This window comes from Euleptes europaea, chromosome 7 (genome assembly GCF_029931775.1).
Source record: "Euleptes europaea isolate rEulEur1 chromosome 7, rEulEur1.hap1, whole genome shotgun sequence".
Taxonomy (NCBI): Eukaryota; Metazoa; Chordata; class Lepidosauria; order Squamata; family Sphaerodactylidae; genus Euleptes; species Euleptes europaea.
In genome coordinates, this window is record NC_079318.1 from 45,862,105 (window position 1) to 45,877,533 (window position 15,429).

The 15,429-nt window shown below is 45.2% G+C and overlaps 1 protein-coding gene across 1 annotated transcript in view; it reads right to left on the reverse strand.

The window, feature by feature from the left end:
- The window catches only part of DNAH14 (dynein axonemal heavy chain 14), a 238,257-nt gene that overhangs the window by 12,122 nt on the left and 210,706 nt on the right, over window positions 1-15,429 (reverse strand). The window contains exons 75-77 of the mRNA XM_056853367.1: window positions 9,929-10,128; window positions 1,491-1,660; window positions 385-581 (exon numbers count right to left, since the gene is read on the reverse strand). Coding sequence (XP_056709345.1) covers window positions 385-581; window positions 1,491-1,660; window positions 9,929-10,128 — 567 coding nt within the window. The remainder of the gene's footprint in view (window positions 1-384; window positions 582-1,490; window positions 1,661-9,928; window positions 10,129-15,429) is intronic.

Consider the following 15,429-nt stretch of genomic DNA (forward strand, 5'->3'; position numbering starts at 1 on the left):
AAAGGATCTGCATATGTTTTTAATAGAGAAGCCTATGATACATACACACGCACACATTACACACACACACGCACACATATGTATGTATGTATGTAAAAGACAGTCATGCTGGGAAAAGTTGAGGGCAGCAGGAAAAGAGGAAGACCCAACAAGAGATGGATGGACTCAAAAAGGAAGCCACAGCCCTCAATTTGCAAGATCTGAGCAAGGCTGTCAAAGATAGGACATTTTGGAGGACTTTCATTCATAGGTTGCCATGAGTTGGAAGCGACTTGACAGCACTTCACACACACACACATGTATGTATATTCTGAGGCAAAACTTCAAAGGAAACAACACAAACATCTATTTTCGTGGTCAGCAGAAGCAGCTTTAGAGACCTACCTGCCACAGGTCTGGCACTTTGCCTTTCAGTAGTGAGTTATAAAGCTGTTCTACGTCTGTGGTGAACATAATCTTGCCTTTGGTACCTTGTTGAAGTGCATGTAATGACTGAATTATTATGGACAGTAAATGATTAAACTGGTCAATCTCCTGATGCAAGACAATTATCAAAGGGGCATTGATAAAAGAACCAGGACCTAGGATGAGACAAAATAGGCCCAAGTTACTTTTGATTATTACAACATGGAAGGCTCAGCTCTTATGCAGCAAGAGGTAACTGCTTCAGGTTGAACAGCTTACCCCCAAAAAAGTAGAAACCTGTGCTATTTTTATTTGCAGCGGAATCATTTGGATCTTTCCCCCTTATTTTAAGAATGTCGAGTTAGTCCTGCTTGATAGCAGTTATTCATTCTGCCATTTTCCTAATTGCTCATCGAAATTACCTCATGTGACAGCATGTGTTTTGTACAAAAGTGAAGCAATCTGTATTTAGCTGGTATAATCAACCCTAGAGGTGCCCGTTCATACAAACAGCATCTTTAAGTAGCCATGAATACAGCATCCCCGCACTCTTCTAAGATGCTCATTTCCCCCCCTCCCCCTCCAGGTTAAGAAATACCTGGAGATTTTTAGGGCAGAGCCTGAGGTGGGCGGGGTTTGGGAAAAGGAAGGACTTGAATGCCGTAGAGTACGATTGCCAAAGTGGCCATTTTCTACAGATGAACTGATCTCTATTGGCTGGAGTTCAGTTGTAACAGTGGGAGATCTCCAGCCACTACCTGGAGGTTGGCAACCCTACTCTATGACCAGCTGTCAGTCTTTTACCTCCAAGCTATTCCAATGCTGATTTACTAATACAAGTTATGCTGCTGCGCCTGTGTCAGGCTCCTGCATACTAAATCTCAGGGCCAAAATGCTTTTTCTACACATGTGGAAATCATCAAACAGCTTAGACTTCCATATTTTACAAGTATGGATTGCTTGTATTGCACTTTATAAAGTCATAACAACGACCACCTCTACCACTATCAGTCACATAGTTTGGTTATAGTTTCTACAAGAGAATGTTCATTTTAATTTTATATTATATGAATTACAACTCTGACCTTTAGTGGCATTCACAAGAGCAGCCCAAATAGGGCCTGACATAAAGCTACCAAGATTTGTTGCACTTTCAGTTTCAGTTGGCAGTCCTCTATCCTCTACAGTCAGTGGTAATCGTATTAGAATGTCAGATGCCATGTCCAATACTATTTCATCCTGGGTCTTTCCACCACTATGGGGGGGAAATCATAAGGTTAAAATTATCACTGCAAACACATCACGTTAATCCCTTGCTCTTTCATATCTTATTGCTCATAGTTTCCTGGCAAAGAGACATCCTTAGATCATCTGAGTTTAGTTTTGCTCACATGAAAATACAATTAACTGAATGTTGATATTCCTGTGTGAATGCTTACAATACAGTATAATTTTTGAATGCCTGAATATATATAATTTTGAGAGTGATGAGAACCTCACAAAATATACCACTTTTAGGTGACTGTCAACATTAGGCCATTTTGTCAGTTTTTTTAACACCCATAAAATTTGGGTGTTACTTGACAATTCACTTGACAATTCTAACAAGTACACATTTTAAACAGTCTCTGTAACATACACTCATGTTTTCTGTACGTTGAAGCAGCAGACCTGTAAGAGTTAAAAACTGAGAAATGTTATTATTAAAACTCCAAAATCAGAGGGCCTCTGGAGAGATATATTTAATTGTTAGAAACAGACAGAAAATTTTTTAAGAAGAGATAGCTATACAATATTGCTTGTCTTTCCAAGGTTGGCCAGGGTTGTGATAAACAGAGCAAAGGAGACAAGATGTCTAAAAACCGTTAGGGAGGGAAGATTAATTGTAACTAAATAGAAATACCAGGTGCACTAACAATAACCCTTAACAAGTATTATCTAAACCAATGAAATTATTCTTATATTTCTGTAAACCAATGATTTTCCTTAGCTTTGCAAACCAATGAAAGTTATTCTGATTTCCATGGATCATCCCCTAGACCTCTGAGCCCAATGAAAAGCTATAATGTAATATGCGTAGTTACAATATTATAATGAGCTTGTAAAAGGTGATAAAAGTCTAAACACACTTATGTCCGGGGCTCCGGGCTCCATTTTAAAAAGCTTCTAAAGGCTAAAGTCTGGAGACTCAAACAGCTGTTTGAAATAAAAGAAACCTGACTTCAGAAAACTGGCTTTGAGTCTTTGTGTTTGAAATCCAACTCCTAAATTCTGCTATAACAACGTAATAAACATCATATATACATGACATGCACAAATTTGGAGGGTGTTTCAACTTCACCAAAGGATAGATTTCTGGAAAAAGTGGGAGATTAAGATATTTTGGGGTATTAGTGGCAAACAAATGTTTTGTAATAAGAAAAGTTTGCAGAGTGCAAAGAGCTGGTTTGCCAAATTTTACACATGATGGTTTAGCTGTCATCTTGTAATAAAGCTGCTATTTTCCAGAAAGTGATACCAAAGTTGATATTCAGGTGGGAATTAGTGGCAACCAAGAGTTTCTTAATGAAAAAGTGTGGGTTGCCAAGTTTTATATTTCTTGTTTCTTTACTATTTTCAAAACAATCTCCTTCATAACTCAGTGTTCCATGAAATTAAAATCTCTGTTAGGAGAAGATTTTTCATGCTATTTTTTCTCCCTTTTGGGAATACATGGAAATGGCTGAAATTCTCCTCCATTATGGCTCAATACCAACAATTAGGGGGCCATTACACATAGGGCTGTAGAAAAAAAAATTCGGTTAAATTTGGATTTGGCAAAATTCGGCCCGTTTTTATTCGGGAAATGCCGAAGTCCGAACTTCCCCGCTTCGGGTCCGTGCAATTCGGCATGAGGTCTGGAGTTCGGGGGAAAATTCGGCCGAATAAAGCCATTAAAATCACAACCGCACCTTTCTGCGGCTCCGGGGGGGCATTTTTGGGGGTAGAGATCCCAAACTTTCAGCTTAGCTTCAAAGGACCCTTCTTGCAATAACCCCCAAGTTTTGTAAAGATTGGATCAGCGGGGGCTGAGATATGGGCCCCGAAAGGGGTCCCCCCTCCTTAATGTGCATTTGCAATTAGCAGAACTTGCCGCCCACTCAAAGCTCCCAGCCCCGACAAACAGCTGAGCTGCGGGGAGCAAGGGCGGGGCAGGTGCGAAGAAGTTTGCAAACTATGAAAAGCAACACAACCATGCAAACCATCACGTTTGCAACTATGCAAAGCAACACCTAACGCCTGGGAGTTTGAAAACCATGGAAAGGGACAGAAGAAGTTTGCAAACCATGCAAAGCAACACAACCATGCAAAGCAACACGTTTGCAACCATGCAAAGCAATACCTGACGCCTGGGAGTTTGCAAACCATGGAAAGGAATAGAGGCATGCTAGCTAAGCTTCAGGAGCAGGAGGGGGTGGAATTTCTCTTTTTGCATCGGACTCGGGACCAGGAAAATGTATTCTTTAAGTCACAATTTGAAAACAATTTTTGAGCAAGCATCAAAATAGACCTAACCAATCTTATGAATTAGGGAAAACCTTCGGACACACAACTGAAGCCCCCCCCCTCAAACCAGGGACAGAGAGACTCGAGGAGGCACACACCCCCAGACAGAATGGGCAAAAGCCCCCTTTGGCTTCCCCCCCACCCACAAAAACCGCTCCCTCCCCACACACGCACAGACTCTGCTTTCCCCCCACACACACACAGCAGAAAAATTACAGATTAAAGCCCCAAAAGGGGTCTTACTGTGGATGTCTTCTGTTCCATCAGGAGGGACTGGGAGGACTGGATAATCCAATACGATTCCATTTAAGCACGGGAGGTTTTGCCTTGGATTTGCCGCTCTCGAGATGCACACAGGATTGGCTGATCCCATTCATCCCAATAGGGAAAAGGGGGGACCCATATCTCGGGACCCCCTGACCCAATGTTTACAAAATTTGGGGGGTCTCGCAAGAAGGATCCTTTGAAGCTCCACTGAAATTTTGGGGTCTCTACCCCCAAAAATGTGCCCCCTGCAGCCACAGAAAGGAGCTAATGTGCTTTAAATGGAATAAAAATGCACATTAAAGGGAGGACCCCTTTCGGGCCCCATATCTTGGGACTCCCAGACCCAATGTTTACAAAACTGGGGGGGTTTCGCAAGAAGGGTCCTTTGAAGCTCTGCTGAAAGTTTGGGGTCTCTACCCCCAAAAATGTGCCCCCTGCAGCTATGGAAAAGAGCGAATGTGCACAAGCACCCCCCCACAGGGATTTTTCTCTCACACACAAACATATACTCTCTCTTTCTTTTCCCGGGCCGCGCAGCAGCTGGGCTCATACACTCAATCGCTCAAACTGATTGGCCAGAAGAAGACCCAGCTTGGCCACTGATTGGCTGCAGGAGAATGCTGCTTACTAACTGACGGTTATGCTGCTGTGCCGAACCCTGAATTTGCTGAATTTATTCGCCGAACACCCCGAATTCGCTGAATTCGGCTCCTCATTTTCCCGCCTTTTTTGAGTTCGGTTCCATCCGAACTAAAAACTGCCGAATCAGGGGAAATTCGGCTGTTTTTCAGTTCGGGACGAACCGAATTGACAGCCCTAATTACACACACATACACAGAACAATTTAAAACAACAATAAAATAAAAATAAAATAAAATAATATACTTAAATGGGAATGATGGTCAGTGAGGGCAAAACAAAACAGAAAAGTCTTCACCCGCCGGAGAAGGCAATAATACAGTTAGACAGGCAAATCTCCTTGGAGAGGAAATTCCATGGTTTGGGTACCATGACTGAGAAGGCTGTTTGTTGGGCTGCCATCCATCTAGCCTCAGATGACAAGGGCATCTGAAGCAGGGTGCCTGAAGATCACCATAATGGACAGGTTGGTTTATATGGGAGTATGCAGTCTGTAAGGGATGCTGGTCCCAAACTGTTTAGGGCTTTAAAAATCTACACCAGTAATTTGAATTGGCCAGGAAGCAAACTGGGATCCAGCATAGGTGGGACAAGACTAGAGTAATATGGCCATTGTGGCCCACTCTAATCAGCATTCTGGACCAACTGTAGCTTCCAGACACTCTTCAAAGGCAACCCCATGTAGAATAAACCACAGTAATCTAATCTAGATGTAACCAGGGCATGCTCCTGAGTGGCAAGATCTTTTTTTGCTCAGGAAAGGTAGCAGCTGGTTCACCAGCCAAAGCTGGTAAAAGTCGCTCCTGGCCACTGATGCCCCCTATTTATCAAACAAGAGGCCCAGGTCCAGGAACACCCTTTAGGGGAGAGTGCAACCCCATCCAGAACAGGGGGCACCTCAATTCCTGGGTCAATCCTTCCACCCGTAGCACCTCCATTTTATCAGGATTAAGTTTCAGTTTACTAGCCTTCATCCCTCCCCAAACTGCTACCAGACTGGAAGTGATCCAACCAGTCTGCTTCATCCAGGAATCCTTGGAGTTGTCCAGCCATCACTCATTCAATCACCTTACTCAAGAATTGTACATTTGAGACTGACTGGATGATACCTATTCATCTCTTTCCCAGGCAAAAGGGATTACACATTTGGAGGACCTCTAAGGGTCTGCTGAATCATGACAACTCTCATAGCCCATAGCTTTCTGTTCATGGACAAAGAAGATAAAAAGCAAGTTTATTTGAAGCTTCACTTCAGGGTGAGATTTTTTTGGAGTGCTGGCTCTGGTCTGTCTGTGTCTTAGATTAATTCTGCTGCTGGCAACCTTCCTGCCTGGGAAGACCTCCTTCTTGTTTTATGCAAGGACTGGTTTGCAATTTGTTTTAAAATATTATTCAATTTTTTATTTCAAGTTTTCTTGCGTGTGTGTTTTTGCTTTTTCCTTGTGGATTACAGGGGAGGGGGTTCCCTTTTCTTTCTGGTTCTTTTAAAAATAGCTTTCTTTGGGTTTCTTTTGTGCTGTTTTGTTGGGGTTTCTTGGCTTGCTTTAGAATTTTTAATTTTAACTGTTTTGCCCTTTAATTTTTAAAGGGTTCATGCTTTTTGGAGGGGGATTTTCCAGATTGTTGCTGTTTTAAGACATTTATCTTTTGACATTGTTCTGATTTTGGTTTTACAGTTGTTCTACATTTGTTTTAAAGATCTTTCTGTGTTGTGTTTTGTGGGAAGTGGTTTAGTGGAGTTTGGTGTGTTACTATTGGTTTTGAAATTTTTAATTGTTCTGAAGAAAAATTCTAGTTAGGTTTTTATAAGTTAACTGTAGGTAAGGGACAGATGATCCCTGTTTTGCACAGTATTTCTCAACTACCAGGCTCAGGAAACATTTGAAAAACCTCTATTAGGCAGTACTTTTTCAGAGTGAGAGGCTGGTGGGATGGCCATGTGGACACCAGCCAGCCAAGAGGGGAGTCGCTCCATGACCCACCCACCCCCGGTGCTCTGCCCTCCAGATATCCTGCAGGGAAGGAATGCCAAACATCTCTGATTTAAGATATTTGGTATGACTGGCACTAGGGTGCTAAGGGATGTGTAGCAGTGGGCAAGGAAGAGGATCACTCACCTTATTTAGATACGCAACCCTTCTATTGTTGAGGATGTCGAGTTCTGCATGCTGTTCTAAGATGCCTATACCTGGTACACAATCCCTGCTTGCACCATGCTGAACAGGAGCATGGTGCCCGCCTTGTATAGGGTTGATAGGGGTCATGTGAAGGCACAGTTGTCCCACACTTCACATCCAACATCTGGAACTGCCCTCAGCTACAGTACGCGTACCTCTTGCTGACTGTGCACTGGTGGCAATCTAAGAATGTTCTGGGTGGGGGTAGGACAACCAGCACCAGGCAAGGTGAGGGGGGCTTTTAAGCCAGCTATTGACTGGCTTTGCTCCACACTGAGGTACTAGACAAGGTCACATGGCAACCAATATCTCTACTGTCATTGAAAAGCAGTTAGTTGCATGTGTAAGCAGGGATGTCTCCATGGGCACATGGTGACTGATGGCAGCACAAACATCAGGGCAATGGCACAGGTTCAGGGGCTGAAGTGCATTTACTTGGTGGTGGATGCCTTGGGCTTGGGTTCTGCAGAGAATCATGAAATGGATGCTGCTTTCCAGGGTCTGCTTTTGAACTGCTGAAATCTCATGAGTCACTTCTTGTGCAGTGTGAAAGCTACCCATCTGCTGCAACAGAAACAGGTGCTGACAGGCATGCTAGAACACTGCCTGATCAGTGATGCCAGCATTCCCTGGAACTCTGCCTATACCATATTTGAATGTTTGGTGGAGCAGAAGAGCGCCCTGACCAAGTTGACCTGAGAGGTAGGGCTGTTGATTCGGTTCGGCCCGAACTGAAAATCAGCCGAATTTCCCCTGATTCGGTGGTTTTTAGTTCGGGAGGAACTGAACTCAAAACTGGCGGGCAACCGGGGGGGCCGAATTCAGCGAGTTTGGGAGTTCGTGAATAAATTCGGCAAATTCGGGGCCGTCAGTAAGCAGCATAACCGTCAGTAAGCAGCATTCTCCTCCCCCGGCCAATCGGTGGCCAAGCTGGGTCTTCTTCTGGCCAATCAGTCAGGATTGAGTACTGGAAGAATCAGCTGATGTGCGGCCCGGCCAGGGAGAGAGAGAGAGCGAAATCCTCGTGTGTGTGTGGGGGGTGCTTGTGCACATTCGCTCCTTTCTGTGGCTGCAGGGGACGTATTTTTTGGGGTACAGACACAAAACTTTCACTGGAGCTTCAGATGAAGCTTCTTAAGATACCCCCCAAGTTTTGTAAACATTGGGTCAGGGGGTCCCGAGATATGGGCTCCCCCCTTTTTCTCTCCATGGCTGCAGGGGGCGCATTTTTGGGGGTACAGATCCCAAACTTTGAGCGGAGTTTCAGACCAGTGTTCTTAAGATACCCCCAAAGTTTTGTAAACATTGGGTCAGAGGGTCTTGAGATATGGGCTCTCCCCCTTTTCCCTCCCCCCTTTTTCCATTTATGTGGCTGCAGGGGGCGCTTTTTTGGGGATATAGCCCCCAAACATTTAGCATAGCTTCAGTCGATTATTCTTAAGATACTACCCAAGTTTTGTAAAGATGGGTTCAGTGGGGGCAGAAATATCGCCTCCCCCCTTTTCTCTTTCCATGGCTGCAGGGGGCGCATTTTTTGGGGTGCAGATCCCAAACTTTGAGCGGAGTTTCAGACCAGTGTTCTTAAGATACCCCCCAAGTTTTGTGAACATTGGTTCAGGGGGTCCCGAGATATGGGCTTTCCCCTTTCCCCTTTTCCCTATTGGGATGAATGGATCAGCCGATCCTGTGCATCTCCAGAACGTCCCGTGCCTAATTGGAATCATCTTGGATTACAAGTCCTCTTCAGCCCCTCTTGATGGAACAGAAGACAGCCACAGTAAGACCCCTTTGGGGGCTTTAATCTATAATTTTTCTCCTGTGTATGTGTGTGTGTGTGGGGGGGAAAGCAAAGTGTGTGTGTGTGGGGAGGGAGCAGTTTCTGTGGGTGGGGGGGAAGCCAAACGGGGCTTTCGTCGGTTCTGCCTGGGGTGTGTGTTCCCCCTCGAGTCTCTCGCTCCCTGGTTTGAGGGGGCAGCTTTCAGTTGTGTGTTGCAAAGGTGTTGTTTTACAAGGTTGTGTTGTTTTGCAGTTGGTTTGCAAACCTCTCAGCTGTTGTCGGGGCTGGGAGCTTTGTGCGTGGGCGGCAAGCTCTGCTGAGAGATGCACATTAAGGGTGGGGGGACCCCTTTCAGGGCCCATATCTCAGCCCCCCCTGACCCAATCTTTACAAAACTTGGGGAGTCTTTCAATAAACGTCCTTTGAAGCTCTGCCGAAAGTTTGGGACCTCTAACCCCAAAAATGCCCCCCCAGAGCCGCGGAAAGGCTTGATTGTGTTTTTAATGGCTTTATTTGGCCGAATTTTTCCCGAACTTTGAATTCCCGAACTTTGAATTGAACGGATCCGAAGTGGGGGAGTTCGGACTTCGGCATATCCCGAATCTAAACGGGCTGAATTCGGCCGAATCCGAACTATACCGAATTTTTTTTAATTCAACAGCCCTACTGAGAGGTCAATATTGTGCAGGGAGAAACAGCATTTAGCAACAAGGAGTGACTGACTCTCTCTCAGACAGTGGAGGCCCTTAAGCCCTTTGAAGACTTCATTATTGCTAAAGCAAGCCTTGATCTCATCATTCCCTTGATCAAATGCTTCAGGAGAAAATGGCTTCCTTTCTGGACCCAGGCATAGCACATGCAGACATTGTTCCCACAATGTGTGTGCTGGTGCAGAGGCTGCTAGAGGCATTGTGCCCTGCCTGGTACCTGTCACCAAGCGAAAGTCTACATGTTGGTGACCATGTATGACTTGTGCATCAAGGGGAGCCTTGCTAATGGAGAGGGAGGTTAGTTGTAAGAAACTCCTGCGCTTGGAGCAAGGGATGGGCAAGATATAGTGGTCAGCTAGTTTGTCAACATATTCCAGCATGAGATGGAGAAAATTCTCATCACTGACCTGGTTATGAAGACATCTGTGAGGCTCTTTGGCTGTGCACTGGCAATTTCATCAATAAACATCTGTGCTTGAGATTTTAAGAACGCTCTTTCAGCACATGGGTGCATTCCAAACACTTCTGGAGAATCAGCCTCTGGGAGAGTTTGTAGATATGCTCTACACTCGTTTAAAGTATCAGCTTCAGAGATAGGCCTGTATACCTGCAGAATGAATAACGCTTCATTTTATTGTTCACATAATACATTATTGCAAAGTAAAAACCTGTCAACTTTTGTTTCTCATTAATTGCTTGTCTTAACTGCCTTCTCCCCACACACTTTCTCAAAAAAGAACATTTGTAACACTGTGGTATGATATTCAAGGTAGGTCAGAAACCACCTTTAAGAACAGAGCACCACAACATAAATACATTAGAAATCTGCCCACAAAGCCAACAAGAATCATATTCATGTTTCTGAATGACATGTATTTTTTAATGTTATCTATTTAGACTCTGCTGATCTAGCCACACTGTTCCTTTCTACTAGGCTTCTTGGAAGAATTATGAACAAATTAGATGTGCAGGTGGAGCAGATCACAGTTCAGTCCTCAGTTTTGCATTTCATTGCAATTTTTTAGCAGAGGCAACTTATGCTCCCCCAAACAAATATCTGGTTTAGTTAAGCATATCAGTGCATTTCGTTCTTAAATCGGTTCTTGGCTTCTATTTCTCTGTCTCAGGGGTCCCTATCTTGCTGAGTCTGTGAGCATTTTTAGATTTCGAAAACAGGTAGTGGGTACCACCATAAAATGATTGTCACAAAGGAGATGCGTAAATGGTTGCTATGGAGGCTGGTGCCAAACACCCTTCTCCTGTGAGGGAGGTAATTGTTTCCAAATGGATGTTCTCTGCAGACACAAAGGTGATACCTTCAGTCCACTTCTGAAGCCTGCTTCAATGAGGGAGAGGAAAGTCAGGATTGGATCTTTGTTTTCGGGAAGAAGGAAGTGGGCATGGAAAAGAGGTAAAATGTTAGGAACTGACCATTCTATAAATAGATTTGTATGTTCTGCCCTCTCCCAAACAAATGAATTCGGTAAGAAGTTGCAAAACAGATAAAAGATAAGTAAAAGAACAGCAATTAAAATGTTTCTGTACTGTCTTTAGTATCGAAATCAAAGGTAACTCAAAAAGAAAAATCCTACTTTTGTGTAAAATGCTCCAGACCATATGGTAGGGCAGTTATTGAGAATGGAACTTTAGACTTGACTGGGATTATATGTTCTCATTGGAGGTATGGTGGGCATCCTTGACTGATGGATGATACCTTCCATCAGGACAGGAAGCTTGGACAAATCACAGCATCCTGTGATCACTCTTTACTTTATGGAAAGAACTTGTTCTCTTCAAATAAACAACAGAGTTTTTTCAGTATCAGGCAACCATATACAATAGAGAAAATGGGCATGAAGCCAATGGTTAAAAGTGTGTGTGTGTGTGGGGTTTAATATGAGTTGGGTTAGAACTAAGGGCAAGGGCCACTGGGGAACAATAGGCAACCTAGGCAGAGGAAGATTCCATAATCCCTTAAAGAACAATTGGGAAACATGGTGTGAAAATAGTGTCTTGCCAACTATGAAAGTATGTGATACCGATATGGCTGCCATGTGCACCTTTAAAGATGAGATGGCCAAACCAGCAGTTTTCAGAGAGAGTACTCTAAAAATAAGGGAAGGAGCCAAGTTAGAGGTGGAATCCCTCTAGAGGAAGCCCAATCACAAAAACATGCAGATCACAACTGATGAACCAAGCAAAGCTAGGAGACGTCCTCTCTTACTGGTAGCGAGAAGAGAACTGAGGGAAGACAGTGCTCCTCCCTCACAGCACGCGTTGGTTTGGGTGGGAAAACACTGCCACATGCACTGAAGCACCTTCTTCAGTTCTACAAAGCTAGAAAATTCTTTCCTGGCTGGCCTGTGCCTGCACTGTCCCAAAAGTGGGACTGCACAGAAGATTGAAGACGGCTATGGTTCCAGGCACATCAGAATAGAGTTTGCTTAAAATCTTGTCCCTAGGTTTAGGATCCGATGAATGACCAAGTCAAGGGACCGAGCCATCTGGATCATCTACAGTGAGGGAAAAAAGTATTTGATCCCCTGCTAAATTGGCCCGTTTGCCCTCTGACGAAGAAATGACCAGTCCATAATTTTAATGGTAGGTTTATTGTAGCTTTGAGAGACAGAATAACAACAGGAAAACCCCCAGAAACCCAGAAGACAAAAGTCAGAGATTGAGGTGCATTATAATGAGTGAAATAAGTATTTGATCCCCTATCAACCAGCCAGATTAGGGTTAGGGTTAGGGTTCTGCTGTCGACAGAAGCAATCAATCCATCAGATTCCAAACTAGCCACCATGACCAAGACCAAAGAGCTGTCCAAGGATGTCAGGGACAAGATTGTAGACCTGCACAAGGCTGGACTGGGCTACAAGACTATTGCCAAGCAGCTTGGTGAGAAGGTGGCAACCCTAACCCTAACTGTCAACCTCCCTCGGTCTGGGGCTCCATGCAAGATCTCATCTCGTGGAGTTGCAATGATCATGAGAACGGTGATGAAGCAGCCCAGAACTACAAGGGGGAAACTTGTCAATGATCTCAGGGCAGCTGGGACCATAGTCACTATGAAAACAGTTGGTAACACACTACGCCGTGAAGGACTGAGATCTTGCAGAGCCCGCAAGGTCCCCTTGCTCAAGACAGCACATGTACAGGCCCGTCTGCAGTTTGCCAATGCACATCTGAATGACCCAGAGGAGAACTGGGTGAAAGTGTTGTGGTCAGATGAGACCAAAATCAAGCTCTTTGGCATCAACTCAACTCGCCGTGTTTGGAGGAGGAGGAATGCTGCCTTCAACCCCAAGAACACCATCCCCACCGTCAAACATGGAGGGGGACATATTATGCTTTGGGGGTGTTTTTCTGCTAAGGCAGGGATCTGCAAACTGCGGCTCCTGAGCCGCATGAGGCTCTTTGGCCCATTGAGTGCGGCTCTCTGAACTTGGTTCGGAGCCCCTGCTCTCGCGCCCGCTCGTGCCGGCAGCCGGGCTGCGGAGCCGGCACGCCTGAGAGAGAGCGAGAGAGCAAGAGCAGGCGAGCGGGCGCGCTGTCTCTCCCCCCCCCCCCGCCGTGGAGAATGGCCAGGTCCCCCTTTCCCTTGCCCTCAATGGTTGGGAGGCTAAAGCCTCCCCTCCCCTCTAGCTGCGCGATTGCTGGGTGGGCGGCTCGGCGGTTCCTGCCTCCCCGCCCATCAGCTATTGGGCGGGGCAGGCTTCCTTTGGTAGACCTGGCCTCCCGCTGAGTCCCATTGGGAGGCCATGTCTACCCACTGGCTTTCTTTCTGGTAGACCTGGACTCCGAGGAGGGAAAAAAGTCCTTCAGAGGCCAGGTCTACCAATTGGCTTCTATGGGCCTCTGGAGGCCAGGTCTACTGCCAAGAAAGCCAATGGGTAGACCTGGCCTCCCAATGGAACTCAGCCGGAGGCCAGGTCTACCAATAGGCTTTTATGGCGGTAGACCAGGCCCCCAGACGAGGACTCCAGACGGGGAAGGGGAAATGGCAGGGACTTACAATTTAATTTTTATCAATAAATAAGATCACTATTAAGTATGATATCAAGTTTTATTCAGTGTACCTATAGTTTAATTAAGACTTAAAACTTTAATTAAAGTTTATTAAGTTAATAAACAGTGTACCTACCTATATAGTTTGTTTAAGAAATTTGGCTCTCAAAAGAAATCTCAATCGTTGTACTGTTGATATTTGGCTCTTTTGACTAATGAGTTTGCCGACCCCTGTGTTAAGGGGACAGGACACCTTCACCGCATTGAAGGGATGATGGACAGGACCATGTATCGTCAAATCTTGGGTGAGTACCTCTTTCCCTCAGCCAAGGCATTGAAAATGGGTCGAGGATGAGTATTCCAGCATGACAGTGACCCAAAACACACGGCCAAGGCAACAAAGGAGTGGCTCAAGAAGAAGCACATTAAGGTCCTGGAGTGGCCTAGCCAGTCTCCAGACCTTAATCCCATCGAAAATCTGTGGAGGGAGCTGAAGGTTCGAGTAGCTACACATCAGCCTCGAAATCTTACCGACTTGGAGAGGATCTGCAAAGAGGAGTGGGACAAAATACCTCCTGAGATGTGTGCAAACCTGGTGGCCACCTACAAGAAACGTCTGACCTCTGTAATTGCCAACAAGGGTTTTGCCACCAAGTACTAAGTCATCTTTTGCAAAGGGATCAAATACTTATTTCACTCATTATAATGCACATCAATATCTGACTTTTGTCTTCTGGGTTTCTGGGGTTTTTTCTGTTGTTACTCTGTCTCTCACAGCTACAACTGACCTACCATTAAAATTATGGACTGGTCATTTCTTCGTCAGAGGGCAAACGGGCAAATTCAGCAGGGGATCAAATACTTTTTTCCCTCACTGTATGCCGAGCAGAGTTTAAGATTCTCTCTCAGGGAAATAGGGTCTTGGTCTCCCACGGTATCATTAGATGGTGGATCCAAGATAGAGAACCTGGCCAGATAGAGAACCTGGCCAGATAGAGAACCTTCTTCCTCAAAATTGGAACCAAGTATCTGCTGAAGCAGGAACAATGGAGGTGGTGGTGGAGCCCACCAGGTCGGAACAGAGAGGTTGATCTCTCGATTTCGATGCTGGACTTAGTTCCAAACACAATGAAGTTCTATGATAATCGCCCTACTCCTGATGGTAAAGAGGATGCATATAGAAAGGATAGCGCTGCCAGGGACCCACAGGGTAGCCCAGGGGCCACAGAACCACAGGCATCGGTTCTGATCCGAAAGATCTGGTCTCAGCTACTTGAACCCACTCAATCTCCACCTCATCCTCCAATAGCAACGGAACTGACAGTCTGCAGTGAATCAAGAGAAGCTCTTCTCACTCTACAAATGGAACGGTAAGGAAGACCTGTCTGGAGTGGAATGCAGAATTGATCTATGCTTCTCCCTATGTTTAGCTTTTGCTTTTGCTTTCTTTGGTGGTAGTTCCAAGGAGCAGCAAGCATTTCATGATTCAGGTGAATGATGCCTCCACCTAATGGGATCCAACCTCTGGTACCAATAGAACTGAGGCAATCAAAGGTGGCTGAGAAGGTTGGTTAGATCCTGTAGGGTTTTTTGAAACTGAAGGCTGGACTTGCTCCACTGAGGCAGATGACTTTGCTGCTGGGCATTCTGAGTTGGACAAAGCCTTTTCACAAAGAGCGGCCTTTAAGCACAAAGCATGATTGCTTTTCACAAAGAGCGGCCTTTAAGCACAAAGCATGATTGCTTCTGGCCTTGGGGGTGAACTGCTGGCACATTTTACAGGCCACTATATTATGCCCTCCTCTGATGCCTATTAGACAGAGAGGATGAGTCCCACATGAACATGTCTTAACATTTTCTGAGACATGACTGAAGTCTCAGCAAGAGTAAAAACAGAGAC